Source organism: Onthophagus taurus, unplaced genomic scaffold, assembly GCF_036711975.1.
Source record: "Onthophagus taurus isolate NC unplaced genomic scaffold, IU_Otau_3.0 ScKx7SY_15, whole genome shotgun sequence".
Classification (NCBI taxonomy): domain Eukaryota; kingdom Metazoa; phylum Arthropoda; class Insecta; order Coleoptera; family Scarabaeidae; genus Onthophagus; species Onthophagus taurus.
Genome location: NW_027248940.1, coordinates 1,593,414 through 1,611,103, shown reverse-complemented (window position 1 = coordinate 1,611,103; position 17,690 = coordinate 1,593,414). Strand labels below are relative to the sequence as shown.

The 17,690-nt window shown below is 34.1% G+C and overlaps 1 protein-coding gene across 1 annotated transcript; it reads right to left on the bottom strand.

The window, feature by feature from the left end:
* Positions 1-15,409: 15,409 nt before the first annotated feature.
* Positions 15,410-16,308, bottom strand: LOC111417958 (tubulin-folding cofactor B-like). Its single transcript, XM_023050390.2, has one exon. The coding sequence runs from the start codon at positions 16,224-16,226 to the stop codon at positions 15,495-15,497; it is 732 nt and encodes a 243-aa protein (XP_022906158.1). The 5' UTR covers positions 16,227-16,308; the 3' UTR covers positions 15,410-15,494.
* Positions 16,309-17,690: the final 1,382 nt, after the last annotated feature.

Here is a 17,690-nt window from a genome sequence, read left to right as displayed (position 1 = left end):
AAAGTAGCTGATCTATTAACAAAAATCTATTTTATTTTTTTCGCTTTAACATCCTGTATCTCAGTAAGGAGCAGACTAAGACCCATTATTGTTAATGAAAATATTATTATTTTGGCCTCCTGAACGTACATTTACAATTTGGCCCATTACTTATGAATCACCCTGTATATATTTTTTTTTCATTACTATTGCTGTTACTCTTTATTTTCTATTTTTTTAAAATTTCTTTTCGTTTACTTATTTGATTGATTTTTGTTTTTTTTTTTTGTTTGTTTTGTTTACTTTTTGAATTGTTCATTCATTGGCTTTAACTGTTTTTTCTTATACTCTTTCTCTATACGGTATGGCGTGCAATTTTCTAAAGACTCTTTGTTTTGTTTTACGTGATTTTTTGGAGTTCTCCATTATTCCGTCTTCTTTCGAGATTGAGCAGTTGTGGATAAAAGTCCGTTTTGGTTGCGAGTGTCTGTGTGTTGGATGTGTGTATAAGCCTCCCGCTGTTTATTACAGAGGATTTCTGGATGAATTTGAGAATTCGGTTGTAAGTTGTCTGAGCTTTACTGATCGAATTATATGTTGCGGTGATTTTAATGTTAATTTAATCAATATGGATAATTGCGATAGTGAGTATCTGTTGAATTTGCTAAATTCCCTTGGAGGTCAACAATTGATTGATGTACCTACAAGAATTACTTTTGGAACGGCTTCTCTGATAGACTTGTTGATAACGTTCGAAAAGACTCTGGTTCTACGCAGTGGAGTGCTCCCGTGCAATTTGTCTGATCATGATATGGTATTTTGCGATGTTGGTGTGAATGTAGGTAGACAATCTCCAGTGTTTAAGTCTCTACGACTATTAAGGCGTATTGATAGTGTATCTTTTCTGCATGATTTACAATCAGTTCCATTCAATTTTATATTTTATCTAACTGATATTAACGACAAGGTCTCATTCTTTACACAAGCCTTAATTGATTTATTTGATATTCACGCTCCAATAAAGTAATGTCGATTTACCAAGCCTCCCGCACCCTGGATGACTGATAATATTAGATTAATGATTAAGTTGAGAAATGAAGCTAAAACCAGGTTTAGACATACGGGCAGGCCGGCTCATTGGGAATATTATAAGACCCTTCGTAATCTTACTACTGCAGCTATAAGAAATGAAAAGCGAGCTTATTTTGGTTCTATTGCTGCTACGGGCAATACCAAACAGATGTGGAATAACTTGAAAACTTTGAACTTAAAACCAATTAAAAAATCTTGTCTACCTTTAAATTTAAAACATCCTGATCTGATTAATAATTATTTTGTAGGCAGTGTAAATGACATTATTAAAGATTTACAGGCTTCTGACCTTGATCTGTACAGTTCTCCTATTTATGGTAGTCAGTTTTCATTTAAGACTGTGGAGATCTCTCTGGTTTTTGACGTGATTGCATCTATTACATCTTCTGCTATTGGTACTGATGGAATTTCCATTGAGATGATCAAACTGTGTTGCCCCACCATTTTGCCATATTTAACCCACCTACTCAATTGTTGTTTAGTTGACCATGTCTTTCCCTTGGAATGGAAACGCGCAGAGGTTATTCCTCTGCTCAAAAAGGATAACCCACGTGAGTATAGTGACTTGCGACCAATAAGTATTCTCCCTGTTCTTTCTAAAGTTTTAGAAAAGGTTATGAAAGCTCAATTGGTGGAGTATATGGAGACCAATAGTTTGCTCCCTTCAGAACAATCGGGTTTTCGATGTGGGTATAGTTGCACAACATCAATGTTAAATCTAACTGATGATATATTGTCCGCTGTTGACGTGGGAGAGAGTACTGCTGTGGTTTTTTAGACTATTCAAAAGCATTTGACACTGTTAACCACACCATTTTGAGCAAACTACTTCGTTATCTGGGTTTTGGTGAAGGCGCAGTAACACTATTGAGTGGCTATCTTAGTGATCGCACACAGAGGGTGAAAATTGATGATGCCATCTCTGGTGAACTCGCACTTTGTAATGGTGTTCCCCAAGGATCTGTGCTGGGACCTATTTTATTTTCTATCTATACGTCACAATTTAATAAATTTATTAAATTCTGTAAAATGAGTACATATGCGGATGATACCCAGCTTTACGCTTCATACGCGACAGCGGGCAGTGGTATTGCTGAGGCTGGTATTAGCGGTGACCTTGATACGATTTTTGAATTAGCAACATACCACCAGCTTAAAATAAATCCTGACAAATCTATGTGGATGAGTTTTAATGGGCAACAGCGCAACCCTACTTCGCACTTAGCCATTAAGATGAATAAGACCTTAATTAAAAAGGTCTCTGAAGCTAAGTGTCTTGGTATGATTTTAGATACTAGCTTAAGATTTAGAAAACAAATTCAAACATATATTCAGAGATCATATTTTTTTTTGCGTCGGCTGTACCCGCATCGTTCATGTTTACCTTTGAAATTAAAAGTGCTCCTCTGTGATATGTTTGTTCTTTCACAATTTAATTATATGTCTGCTGTATATCATAGGGCTATAGATGCAGTCACGTCACGAAGTATACAAAAGGTTCAGAATAGTTGCCTCAGATTCATTTATGGGATTCGCAAATTTGATAGAGTTTCTTATAAACTTAAGGATGCTGGGTGGCTGAACATGAGCTCTCGACGGGAGTTTCATAGTTTGTCTCTCTATCATAGAATCGTTACCTCTGGAGTCCCGGAGTACCTGCATAATAAAATTAAATATAAACCACAGTGCGAGGGAAGTCAGACAAGGTCAGGTATTAGTTTCTATCCTCCAAAACATAGAACATCACTTTTTCAAAGGTCATTTACATATCATGTTTATAAATCGTATGGAAGCTTGCCACATGCACTACGTCAACTGAAATATGACCAATTTCGAATAAAATTGAGGAATATGATTTTTCAGCAGTCAACGGGTCTTGTCTGATGTTTGTTATTCTTTGTTTCTCTGTGATTTTTTTGTGACCTTATTCTTATTGATATAAAGTCATTGTTACGATGTTAACAGTTAAGCCATCAGTTATTACACTGAGTCCTTTTTTAATTTTCATTATTATTTTTTTTTTTCTTTTTTTGCTCCTCATTTCTTTTTTTTTCTCTTTCATTTAATTTACGTTTGGGTCTTTTGGGCCCTTTCATTTAATTTAATTATGTTTAAATTTAGATTTGATATGATGCGGGTGATACTGTATTAATGATTTCAAGATTTTGCCTTTGTTTTTTTTTCTTTTTATTTGTTATAATTCATAGAATTTTTTTTTTTTTATTTTACGGTTGGATAGAACAGACTATTCTGGATCCCGCCGTTTGATCTCCATACATTATGTATATATTTGTATTGTAGTTTCTTTTTTGTAATGGAGACAATAAAGTCATTTATTATTATTATTATTATTATTATTAGGAGGGAGAGTAATGCTTTAAAATGAGATGGAAATAGTGTATTAAAAAACAAGTTTCGTAAGACACGCTTGAAAGGCACGAATTCAAGTTGTTTAATGAATGAGTGCTTTAAGTCTTATGAAACGTGTTTTTTATGCTATTTTTTGTAATTCGCGTTTTTATCCTTTTTTTTTAACAAAAATAAAATAAATTTTGACAATGTAGGGAAATAGGTATGCAGCAGTTGGTAACACTTGAAAATTGAATTGACAATTAGAAATTGTCAAAACACAAAATGTATTCACCTCTTTGATTATATATAATATGGATTGAGCTAACTGAATATATTGTAATAATTTTAACATTCTCTTAGTTCACCGAGAGAACATAACCTAGAATTTGTGACAGAGAGATTTTTTTGTTGGTGAAAATCTTATCTTAAACCGTTTAGTTTACTTCCAAATGTATCAATTATTAAAGTTCAGCTCCTAAAGCACATTTTTCATTCATCGTTTGAGGTTTTAACGTTATTTTGAGGAAGAAATCCTTGATTTAAATTTGAATTTTTCCAACTTTACTCATTGTTGAAATTTGGCGTGTACTCCAATGTATGTCTAAAAACAAGAAAAGACAACGTTGAATACGAAGTTTTATTACGTTTCATAAAGGAATAAGGGAGAAATCAACGAAAAAAGAATTAAATTTTGAAGGTTAATTCCGAGAAAGATCAAGAGATGACGCTAGTTTCGAAGCAAGAATTTTGAATTTTGAAAAAGGGCGCGAAGCTAAGAGCCAATCAGAAACGAGGAAGAAACAGCTGGAGTGCCGGGGTATATAAGGAGATCGCGAACAGGGAGTGAGAGAGTCGTCGTCGGACCAGCGTTGAATCCACGTCGTCAGATAGAAGAATTTTGAAAAGATAACCTCAAAAAAAATTAAGATAATTTTTTTTTAAAAAAAGTCAGACCAACTTACAATATTAAAATAAAAGAGAATCATCCTACAACCTATTCCAAGAACTGCCGATACTTCTTCGAGACCATTCCAAGACCCTATTTCCAAAGAACAAACAGTTCAAGTTCCCGTAAGAAGAATCCTGTAGACAATCCAGAAAATTAGTTAGTGCCCCGAACACAAGAGACAATCCATAATCCAGATACCACATTGAACTCCAATCCATTATTTTTCACAGTGAGTCGGATGATAATTTTATTTTATTATTTAACATAACCTACAAAAAGAAAATTCAAAGAATCAAACTCAAAGAACAACCCGCAAGAGTTTCCTATAATTTTTGATCAATACTTACTTCGATTGACATCTCTGGCACGTAAATAATGAGTTAGCCCCGCTTTGTATGGTTTATACTTATTTTTCTTTCATATTCGGGAGCAGCGGCTTTTGGGTGAGACGTCTTGTTGCAATTTCTCTTGCAGGTCATTTTGGTATGTTTTTGTATGTGGTTTGGGGAAGGACCAAATATCTATTAAATTTTTTGCTAGCCGGCTGAAACCGGCTTTTTTACGTGCGGTTGCCTTCTTTCTGGATATCTTGTGAAATAAAATTCCGCGGCTAACGTCGCATTCTTATCTGATAACATATAGCATTCTATCATGTAACATTTTTCATAATTTTCGAAATTCATTGTAAAGTTTTATTCAGTTTTGTTATACTTTGATACTTAACATGCTGGTGCATCGTACCAGCACATAATGCCAGAGTTGTTATCGAATTTTTAAATATAGTAGACGCCACGAGAGCTGGCAGTAAATCATCGTTTTCCGCTCTTACAAATGCCATACGTAGTTCACAAATCGCAAGAGAGTAATGTGTGTTAGAAAGAGATAGCATTAGTTTGATATGTCTGCTGTACATTTCAAATGGCCACGTCGAAAAAGTACGTCTGTTCTTCTAGGGATGTAACTCTATAATTATAACCTCAAATCGAAACGTCTTGTGAGCGTTGTCATGAATCTGTTAGTGTTTTCACAAGCCGAAAATGTTTTTTTTTAAGGAAAATCATTAAATAATATCTTTGACAATGTTTGACATATAACCTCCATTACTAACATAACCTACATTTAAATGTATGTGGTGAAATAATCTAAGTCGTACGTCCATATCTTGATTCATACCATTTTTAAGCGATCTGTCACTGCCAGCTCTCGTGGTTTTTACTATACAAACTTTGGCAATTATGCCTATGCCTATGTTGCTATGGTTATCACCATAGCAACATTAACTTTTAAATACATACATTAGTTTTAGATGGAACAAAATGAATTTTTGTTAATTATTCAATAACCATAAGAAATATACCCCACAAACTATATATATTTGTTATCAGAAGAAAATAACAAATTATTTTAGGTCATAGCCAACTATGGTTTCTATTTAAAAAAATAAAGTTACGTCTAAAATCTCGAAAATAAAAGATGGGAAAAAAATTCTTCCTACACCACTGAATTCTTCGTAAAAAGTTGCCCATATAATGTTTTATTTATAATACTCCATCGTTGATAATAAGTGAGATATTCGCAATTGTCGTTTTCGCAAAATTTTCACTTTTTGCCGATAGGGCGAAAACAAAAGACGATAGCTGTTCGGAGTTTTCGGCATTAGCATTTTTTCGAAAAACGAGATCATGACATGTAAGCTACTTTTTTTGTATTTCTTTTAGTTTCGGAGATAGCCTATGCGGACATCGAAATTGGGACACCCTGTACTGTTAGAGCTTTCGTTACCGTCGCGAATTATAAAAAACCTGTTACATAAGCTCGGATATTTCGGTACCGTCTCAAGCCGGATTTAAGTCGGATCGGTTGAATACATTTGAAGGGTACAGGGGAAGAACATACTAAGTCACAAAAGTCAAGTTGCGAGATAATCGAAGTTTAAAGTTCAAAACTCTATAACTTTTTAAATATAGATAATGCTATTAATTAGTTTGAATAAGAAAGTATAACAGATTAGTCTTAATAAATACCCTTTATATCATAGAACAGTTTAGCTTCTGGTACGCAGAAGCGACTTAAAAACATTATGTTATCGAATTTCTTTTTTGGAATCGGAATTGGGCCCTCATAAAGTAGTTCTGATTCCTCTGCTTCTCGGTTTCTGTTCTGTAAAACACTCGTCTTCTTCTTCTTCTTGTCCAGTATAATGTGAGATTCCCAGCTCCCAGAATAAGATTCCCGTAACTGTACTGTCCGTGGATGTTGTTTTTCAAAGAGAATCTCAATAATGGGTCTGGTCTGAAAAGAAGCTTTTTTTTTTGTAGGACGTGGTCAAAAAGTATTTACTCCAATGTTTAAAGAGGCTCCTATCGCATTCGATTACTGTAAATGGGGAAGGTTTTGAGCGTGATGTTCGTACATGTTCATTCCACTGTGAAGGCTGCTCAATTCTAACTTTTGTGTTGATCTAGGTCATGAATTTTTATTTTGCCCGGCACAACTGTCGCAAAATATATCAAGGTGTTTTACTTCAGGTGGCAAAATGTTTTTGCAAAAGTGGTAAAGCATAGAGACCACATCCTCTGCTCCCTTTTTTGCAATGGTCTGATCATAATATGTGAAAAAGTAAGATTCGGCGGTAGAAAGAACATGGATATTGAACATATAAAATGACAACTGACGTTTATAATATACGTCATTTGTTGGAATATTAGGCACCGGCAGATTCTTCATAAAATCCATGCAGATGGATTCATAACAGGCAGATTTTCTTGCTATTTTCTTTGCTAATCTTTTCCTCTTATAAAACATTTTAGCTTTTCTCAAATGTAACTCGTTAAGTATGGTTAAATTCCGTATATCCTTTTCTTTTGCGATGCACTCTTCTGGTGTACAATTTTCTTTTTCTTTTTGAAGGCATGACACCTTAGCCTGAAATTCGTCGCAGTTCGAGCAGGTGTCTGTTCTTGGATACCCAAATGAAATATTATATTGGGTATTAACAATATTTCTGTAACATTCGTATGACACGGGATTTTCTGGATTTATTATATCAGTGTACATATTGTGCAATTTTTTAATCGAAAGATCATCAGGTAAATATAAACGTTTGGAATCATGCAAGCTATAGTGTGATTTCCTACCTTTTAGAGACTGAATGTGGGAATGAATCCTTTCTATTGTTTAGTCTGACAGTTTGTGTTTTCTATTTTTGTGTTTACACCTGTTGTCGATTGGAGGATTTCCTGTTGTAATAAGTGAATGTTGGCTAGTCCTTATGATCTGAGAAGTTATCCCAAAAATTGAAAGAAATACCTTCCTGCATATTTTTTTTTTTTTTTTTTTGCGCTGAGGGGGAGAAAATGCGTTATGCACCCCGGCCTACTGTTGGCGCTTGTAGATGGTGATGTGTTGGGAAATATTTCGGCCGGAAGTGTGGGACTCTAGTCCCTAAGTTACCCACTAAAAACTCCCCCTCTTTCCCCAGCTCCGGGACCACCCTTCTGGGTATTTCATCGGAGCATTTCGTGTGCTTGGGGATCCCCCATCCATCTTCTGTGATTCTTCAGTACTTTAGTGGATCTACTGCACTTCAAATACAGGTACGTAGGCATCGAAGACTCCACGTCGGGTTAAGGTACGTATAACAAAATAAAAACATATGGTTACTTTTACGTTTGCATTTAAGACCGTTAACTTACAGGCATCGGAGGGGGGTTCTTCGTCCCCCCTCCGTCTTCATCAGTTGGATCAGCTCCACGTCGGGTCCAGGTACGTAGGTATCGGAGGGGGGCTCTTCGTCCCGTCGGGGATCCCCCCTCCGACTTCAGCAGTTGGATCAACTTCACGTCGGGTCCAGGTACGTATAAAAAATTAAAAATATGTGATTACTTCTAGGTTTGCATATAAAACCGTAAACTTACAGGTATCGGAGGGGGGCTCTTCGTCCCATCGGGGTTCCCCCCTCCGGCTTCAGCTGGTAGTTGTAGTAGCGTTGAATAAAGGATCAGAAAAGGCTATTCATCCTATCGGGGAGCCCTCTCTGTACTCAGCTTCGTGTAGATGGACTAGGGCGACATCCATTTCAAGTTTCTTCTGGGTGAGGACCTTCGCCAAAAAGGTAACGATTGTTGTCCAAGTCGCTTCGTCACTAATCATTTTGTTGACCAGCGTGTCGGGTGCTATAGGGCCTACATTTGCCGTCAACTCTTCCCTTTCGGTTTTCCATCTGTGGCAGTGGAACACTGTGTGTTCGGCGTCATCTGTCAGCCCATCCGCATATGGGCAAGCAGGGCTATTTACTTTTCCGATGTTCTAGAGGTATTTACAAAAATATCCGTGCCCCGTTAGGATTTGGGTAATGTAGTAATTGACTTCGCCGTGCTTTCGATCACGCCAAATCTGAATACGCGGGATCGGTCGAGCCGTCCACCTGCCTCGGGTTTCCTCGTCCCATAGCTTCTGCCATTTATCACATGTATGCATTCTAGCCTGCTTACGCGCTTGTATCGGTTCTACTGCGTCTTTTGTTTCATATACCTCCTTTCTTTCCGCAGCTAGTAGGTCAAGCGATGACGATAATGCCAGCGATTACAAGCACCGCAGGTCCTGACACTGTTCTATACGCAGATGTAATCCGCAGGGCACTTCTTCTTTGGACTGATATGAGACGTTTGTGGCTATCCTGCCTTAGATCATCGGTCCAGATCTCGCAGCCGTATAACATTATGGCATTTGAGACCTCCATAAGTAGTCTGCGCTTGGTCGCAGTCGGTCCGCCAACATTTCCCATTATGCGACTCAGCATTGTTGTAATTTTTGCCGCTCTATCGCAGGCACACCTCACATGATCTCGGAATGTTAGTCTATTGTCGAGCGTTACCCCCAAATATTTCAGGGCTTTCCGACTGACGGTTTCGGTCTCTTGAACTTTGAAACCTATCTCCAGCGGTATGCGGCGTCCAGTAAGCAGGATGATTTCCGTTTTATCAGCCGCAAGGGTCAGACCGCGGTCCATCATCCAACAGCTTGTCCTTCTCATTACTCTGTTTATACTTCTCTGAGCCTCGGTTTCGTTCCGTGCCTGGATCACCGCAGCCAAATCGTCCGCGTAGCCCACAGAAAAACTCCGTCAGGCATCTGCAGCCGCAGAATCCCGTCGTAGAAGACGTTCCACAGCACCGGACCGAGGACGGACCCCTGCGCCACTCCGCATGTCATCCTCTTTGTTCTTGGGCCTTGTGGGGTATCGTAGGATAGAATCCTATTTGTGAAGTAACTTCCCAGAATCCGCAACAGATAGTCCGGGGTTGCGAAGTTTCGTTCCAAGGCATGGAGGATCTCCTCCCAGCGCGCAGAGTTAAACGAGTTTCTAATGTCTAAGGTGATCAGTACTACGATGGGCCTAGAGTAATGGTTTTTTCGTTGAGCCTCCTTAAAAGTTTGGACTATTTCTTTGACGGCTCCTATCGTCGATCTGCCAGTGCGGAAGCCGTGCTGTCTGGTTGCTAGTCCGCCTGCGCTCTCTATCACATTATTTAATCTGCTCCGAAGCAGCCTTTCAAGCAGCTTCCCCGCGGTGTCCAGCATGGACAGGAGTCGGTATGCAGATGGACAAGAAGGATCGCCTTTTTTTTTCGAATCAAAACCAATCTCTGTACCTTCCAGGCATCGGGGAAAGTACCCTCTTTAAGGCATGCGTTGTACATGTGTAGCATGACATCAGGGGATGTTGTAACGGCCACCTTAAGGGCCTCCGAAGGAATTCCATCCGGGCCTGGCGCCTTTCTATTCTTTATCGAAGTGCAAGCCTTAACTAATTCCTCGTCGGTGAAAAGGGAAGCCTCGTTCGTGTTGAGAAGGGATGAAAAATTCTGCTTGGGTCGGTTTGGAAAGAGTGCGTTGACTATGGGTAACATCATCTCGGCGTCAAACACTACAGGTGCAGAAGCGTGACCGAGTTTTTTCACGGCCACCCTATAGCCCAGGCCCCATGGGTCGCGATTAACGTCTTCCCACATCTCCTCCCACTTCTTCTTCTTGCTTTCCCAGATTGCGGCTTTTAGCAGCTTTTTGGCACGTTTCAACTCCTCCGTCTCTCGTGTTACATTTTGCGAGTCTCTGCGTTTATGCCTGGTAAGCTTTCTTCGACTGTGGAGACAGGCCTTGCAGAGTTCTGCTATCTCAGGCGTCCACCAGTACGTTGCTGGCTTTGAACGATGCTTTCTTGTTTTTGGCATAGAAGCCTCACATGCGTCTCTTAGCACATACATAGTTTTGGCTACTATTTGGTCTGCAGAGCCGCTTGCTTGTAGAACGGCGTCCCGCTTTGCAGTTATAACGGCAGATAGAGTAGGCACATTCAACCTTCCTGCATATAGGAACCTCAATCGCACCTGTTTCACGTACCAATCTAACTTTGTAACAAAATGCATGATTGTGCAAGTTACTGTCTGCTTCATTTTTTCGTGGTCTTCTACGTTTTATCTGATGAATTGAAATTAAGCCAGCTAAATAAGCACTTTGATTGTTTTTCGATCCCAGCAAATTAAAATCTTTTAACAAACCGTCTCTTTCTTTAAAATATTTTAAACGCTTGCAGGAGCAACTGTCACCACACTCATTGCTAGCAACACGTAACCTCTTATTAGCAGAACGTAATCTTCCTGTAACTTTCCTTTTTTTTGTATTTCGTCCAAAACTTACAGACGTCTCATTTTCGTCTTCACTCGACATTATTAACACTGTATTAAACACGATCAGTAAGTCAATAAGAAAATTTAAAATTTCAAGCACAAACACATTACAACGACATAACTTGTCACACTGACGCAATCTGCTGCAAACGTCACATTTATGCAAGCCTGCTTGATGAGTCCGGTGGACTTAGAATGTTCTTTCGTTGCACACTCAAATTTCAAAGCCGATTTCTATGGACTAGGATTGATATTTCATTATATGGACTTGATACAAAGCTAGAGTCATGTCGTCGCTAACAGATGGCACCAAAATCTAAAAAATGAATTTTTGTGACTTAGTATGTTTTTCCCCTGTACCCTTCATTTACTATGGTGAGATTTATATTTGTGTGCCGCAATGTGTTGTGGTGCCTTGTGTTGTGTCGTAATTTGAATCAGAAGATTCATGGGAAAACATTATAGACCCACGTATGAACTCTTTGAGTGCTACGATTGTATTGATTCAAAATATCGCCAGAGTGCGTCAAAATGCTTTTTATTTCAACTCGATATCTCAATTAGTTTTTGAGATACAATGTCTTAAAGTTTAACAACATTCTAAAATTATGATGACACTTAAAAAATCGCTCCTTAACAATTGATTGGAATTAAAAAATAATTTTCGCTATGCTAAATTTAGAGTAAATTTGCTTCAATATGCTCTTTATTTCATCGCGATATCTCAATTAGTTCTTAAGATACGATTTTTTAAAAATCGACTTAATTAAAGTAACCTATAAATTAAACAATTTTGTGCGATTTGAATTCAAAAAATCGCTACATCAAAACTAGTTGGAATTAAAAGATAATTTTTGGAGTGTTAATTTTGGATTAAATTTGCTTTAAACTGTTTTTTATTTCAACTCGATATCTCAATTAGCTTTTGAGATACAATGTCTTAAGGTTTAACAACATTCTAACATTATGATGGCACTTAAAAAATCGCTCCTTAAAAATTGATTGGAATTAAAAATAATTTTCGCTATGCTAAATCTAGAGTAAATTTGCTTCAATATGCTTTTTATTTCATCGCGATATCTCAATTAGTTCTTAAGATACGATTCATTAAAAATCGACTTAATTAAAATAACCTCTAAATGAATCAATTTTGTTCGATTTGACTTCAAAAAATCGCTATATCAAAACTAGTTGGAATTAAAAGATAATTTTTGGAGAGTTAATTTTGGATTCAATTTACTTTAAACTGCTTTTTATTTTAACTCGATATCTCAATTAACTTTTGAGATACAAAGTCTTAAACTTTAACAATATTCTAGAATTATGATGACACTTAAAAAATCGCTCCTTAAAAATTGATTGGAAATAAAAAACAATTTTCGCTGTGCTAAATCTAGATTAAATTTACTTCAAGACACTTTTTATTTCATCCCGATATCTCAGTTCTTAAGATACGCTTTTTCAAAAATCGACTTAATTAAAATAACCTCTAAATGAATTAATTTCGTGCGATTTGTATTCAAAAAGTCGTCACATGAAAACTAGTTGGAATTAAAAGTTAATTTTTGGAGTGTTAATTTAGGATTAAATTTGCTTTAAAATGCTTTTTATTTCAACTCAATATCGTAATTAGTTTTTGAGATACAAAGTATTGAATTTTAACAATATTCTAAAATTATAATAAAACTTAAAAAATCGCTTCTTTAAAACTGTTTGGAATTAAAAAGTAACATTTGCTGTTTTAAATCTAGATTAAATTTGCTTTAAAATGCTTTTTATTTCATCGCAATATCTCAATTACTTCTTAAGATACAATTTTTTAAAAATCGACTTAATTAAAATAACCTGGAAATTTCGTTCGTACAATATTTAATTAAAAAATGTTTTTCTAAAAATTTTTATTATCTAACACATAACATATCATATACCATCATAAAGAGGACTCTTTAAGCTTTTATTTCAGATATGCCTCATTTCTATATATGCAGAATTAAGAAACATATGATTTTTTTAATTTGACACTTAATGTTAACAAGTTAGGTCAACGTTTTCGAAAAATACTTTTTTTTGTGTATTTTAAAATAAAACTTTAGCATGTTATATATCATTTTAAAGAGGACATTTCAACCTTTTATTTAAGACAACTCATTCTTCAACTCCCCGATATACCCCGGAAATGATTTTTTTAAATATCACTATGTATTTGAAATCTCGTTTGTGCAACTTTTCCTTCACGTTTCTTTTCCTAAAATTTTTTATTAAATAACACATAACATATCATATACCATCATAAAGAGGACTCTTTAAGCTTTAATTTCAGATATGCCTCATTTCTATATATGCAGAATTAAGAAACATATATTTTTTTTAAATTTGACACTTAATGTTAACAAGTTAGGTCAAGATTGAATTTGTAACGTTTTCGAAAAATACTTCTTTTTGTGTATTTTAAAATAAAACTTTAGCATGTTGTATATCATTTTAAAGAGGACATTTCAAACTTTTATTTAAGACATAACTCATTCTTCAACTCCCTGATATAACCAGAAAATGATTTTTTTAAGTATCACTATGTATTTAAAATCTTATTTGTGCAATTTTTCCTTCAAAATTTTTTTTCTAAAAGAATTTATTATCTAACACATAACATATCATACACCATCATAAAGAGGACTCTTTAAACTTTAATTTAAGATATGCCTCATTTCTATATACCCAAAATTAAGAAAGATATGATTTTTTTAAATTTGACACCTAATATTAACAAGTTAGGTTAAGATCGAATTTGCAACATTATCGAAAAATATTCTTTTGGGCCTAATTTAAAATAAAACTTTAGCATGTTATATATCATTTTAAAGAGGACATTTCAACGTTTTATTTAAGAGACAACTCATTCTTCCACTCCCGATATACCCCGAAAATGATTTTTTTAAATATCACTATGTATTTAAAATCTCGTTTGTGCAACTTTTCCTTTAAATGTTGTTTCCTAAAAATTTTTATTATCTAACACATAACATATCATATACCATCATAAAGAGCACTCTTTAAGCTTTAATTTCAGATATGCCTCATTTCAATATATGCAGAATTAAGAAACATATGATTTTTTTAAATTTGACACTTAATGTTAACAAGTAAGGTCAAAATCGAATTTGCAACGTTTTCGAAAAATACTTCTTTTTGTGTATTTTAAAATAAAACTTTAGCATGTTGTATATCATTTTAAAGAGGACATTTCAAGCTTTTATTTAAGACATAACTCATTCTTCAACTTCTTGATATACTCCGGAAATGATTTTTTAAATATCAGTATGTATTTAAAATCTCGTTTGTGCAACATATCCTTCAAAATTTTTTTTCTAAAAATTTTTATTATCTAACACATAACATATCGTATACCATCGTGAGGAAGACTCTTTAAGCTTTAATTTAAGATATGCCTCATTTCTATATACCCAGAATTAAGAAGGATATAATTTTTTTAAATTTGACACTTAAAATTATCAAGTTAGGTTAAGATCGAATTTGCAACGTTTTCGAAAAATACTCTTTTTTTGGTATAATTAAAAAAAAACTTAAGCATGTTGTATATCATTTTAAAGAGGACATTTCAAGCTTTTATTTAAGACATAACTCATTCTTCAACTCCCCGATATAACCCTGAAATGATTTTTTACATATCACTATGTATTTAAAATCTCGTTTATGCAACTTTTCCTTTAAACATTTTTTTCTAAACATTTTTATTATCTAACACATAACGTATCATATACCATCATAAAGAGAATTCTTTAAGCTTTAATTTAAGATATTCCTCATTTCTATATACCCAAAATTAAGAAAAATATGATTTTATTAATTTTGACACTTAATGTTAACAAGTTAGGTTAAGATCGAATTTGCAACGTTTTCGAAAAATACTCTTTTTTTGGTATAATTAAAAAAAAAACTTAAGCATGTTCTATATCATTTTAAAGAGGACATTTCAAGCTTTTATTTAAGACATAACTCATTCTTCAACTCCCCGATATAACCCTGAAATGATTTTTTACATATCACTATGTATTTTAAATCTCGTTTATACACCTTTTCTTTTAAACATTTCTTTTCTAAAATTTTTTATTATCTAACACATAACTTATCATATACCATCATAAAGAGGACTCTTTAAGCTTTAATTTAAGATCACTTTAAGAAAAACTTAAAATTTAAGAAAAACTTAAGTATGTTGTATATCATTTTAAAGAGGACATTTCAAGCTTTTATTTAAGACATAACTCATTCCTCAACTCCCAGGTATAACCCAGAGATGATTCTTTTAAATTTAACAATTAAAGTTAGGTTAGGTTAATCTATTATTTATATATATTATTTTATTTAAATAAAAAAATTATAAAAAAAAAACTTAAGATTAAAGCACAAAAAAATTAAATTTCTTCATTTAAATCATAATCTTCCTCTGGAAAATCCCCACAAAGTACATTTTGTGGTTTAACAAAAGCTCCATAATTCATGGGACACTCAAAATACCTCTTCCCTTTAACTGAACCATCATTCTTTCCCAAAGGCTCATCATATTTAACCCCAATCCAAAATCCATCTAACCCTTCAACTTTTCCTTTAAACATAACACATCCCAATCTGGTCGCAGCACCAGCAATCTCAACTTTACATCGACTCCCCAAAACAACAGCTTCGCAAATTTCTTGTTCTTCCTTCTTTAATTTTTCTTTATTTTGAATATTATCCTCGTTGTAATGACCCAGTTTGTTTCTCATTAAAAACGCTCGAAGTGAATCGGCTTTATTCGCGTAAAGCTCATCGGAGAGTTCGAATTTGGGTACATTTCCAAAATCTAACTCATTTTTTATCGAGAATTTATCAACAACGTGTAACCGCATCCCATCTTCCAACGGGTATTGACCCAATTGAGCTGAATCATCGCTTAGGGTACAAATTAGTTTATTATCTTTCGAGTAACCTTCTAATTGCATCGTTGCGCTTGAGCCCCCGGTTATTAACTCCAACTTAGCCTTCAAATCGGCGATTGTTGTGTCTTTTGGAAAACGTTTATCGTTGAACGATGGTATATCACTGTTCGATGTTGAAATGTGTAAATTTACAAAATCGGGGGTGATTACTTTGTAATCTGCCATCATTTTTATTCGGTTTAGAAACTTTAACAGAAATTTCTTGTTGTTTTTATGTGCGTTTTAAATGAAGGTTGGGATGAAACGTCAAAAGTGACAGATGATGTGGCGCCATCTACCGTTTAATTTATTGAAATGGTTATAGATTACTATTTTTTAATTGATTAAATAATTATTAAAGTTTCTAATTATTATTTATAAGTGAGATATATCTTAAATTAATGCATCTTTAAAATGATATACAACATGATAAAGTTTTATTTTAAATTAGACCCAAAATAATATTTTTCGAAAACTTGTTAACATTAAATGTTAAATTTAAAAAAATCATATCCTTCTTAATTCTGGGTATATAGAAATGAGGCATATCTTAAACTAAAGCTTAAAGAGTCTTCTTCATGATGGTATATGATATGTTATGTGTTAGATAATAAATATTTTTAGAAAAAAAATTTTGAAGGATAAGTTGTACAAACGAGATTTTAAATACATAGTGATATTTAAAAAATCATTTCCGCTGCATATCAAGATGTTGAAGAATGAGTTATGTCTTAAATGAAAGCGTGAAATGTCCTTTTTAAAATGATATGCAACATGCTAGAGTTTTATTTTAAATTACACCAAAAAAGAGTATTTTTCGAAAACGTTGCAAATTCGGTCCTTGTTAACATTAAGTGTCAAATTTAAAAAAATCATATCTTTCTCAATTTTAGGTATATAGAAATGAGGCATATCTCAAATTAAAGTTTAAATAGTCCTCTTTATAATGGTATATGATATGTTATGTGTTAGATAATAAAAATTTTTAGAAAAAAATGTTTAAAGGAGAAGTTGCACCAACGAGATTTTAAATACATAGTGATGTTTAAAAAATCATTTTCGAGTTATATCGGGGAGTTGAAAAATGAGTTATATCTTAAATAAAAGGTTGAAATGTCCTCCTTGAAATGATATATAACATGATACAGCTTTATTTTAAATTATTCCCAAAAAAATATTTTTCGAAAACGTTGCAAATTCGATCTTAACCTAACTTGTTAACATTAAGTGTTAAATTAAAAAAAATCATATCCTTCTTAATTCTGGGTATATAGAAATGAGGCATATCTTAAATTAAAGCTTAAAGAGTCTTCCTCATGATGGTATATGATATGTTATGTGTTAGATAATAAAATTTTTTAGAAAAAAATGTTTAAAGGAAAAGTTGCGCAAACGAGATTTTAAATACATAGTGATATTTAAAAAATCATTTCCGGGTTATATCAGGGAGTTGAAGAATGAGTTATGTCTTAAATAAAAGGTTGAAATGTCCTCTTTAAAATGATATACAATATGCTAAAGTTTCATTTTAAATTACACCAAAAAAGATATTTTTCGATAACGTTGCAAATTCGATCTTAACCTAACTTGATAATTTTAAGTGTCAAATTTAAAAAAATCATATCCTTCTTAATTCTGGGTATATAGAAATGA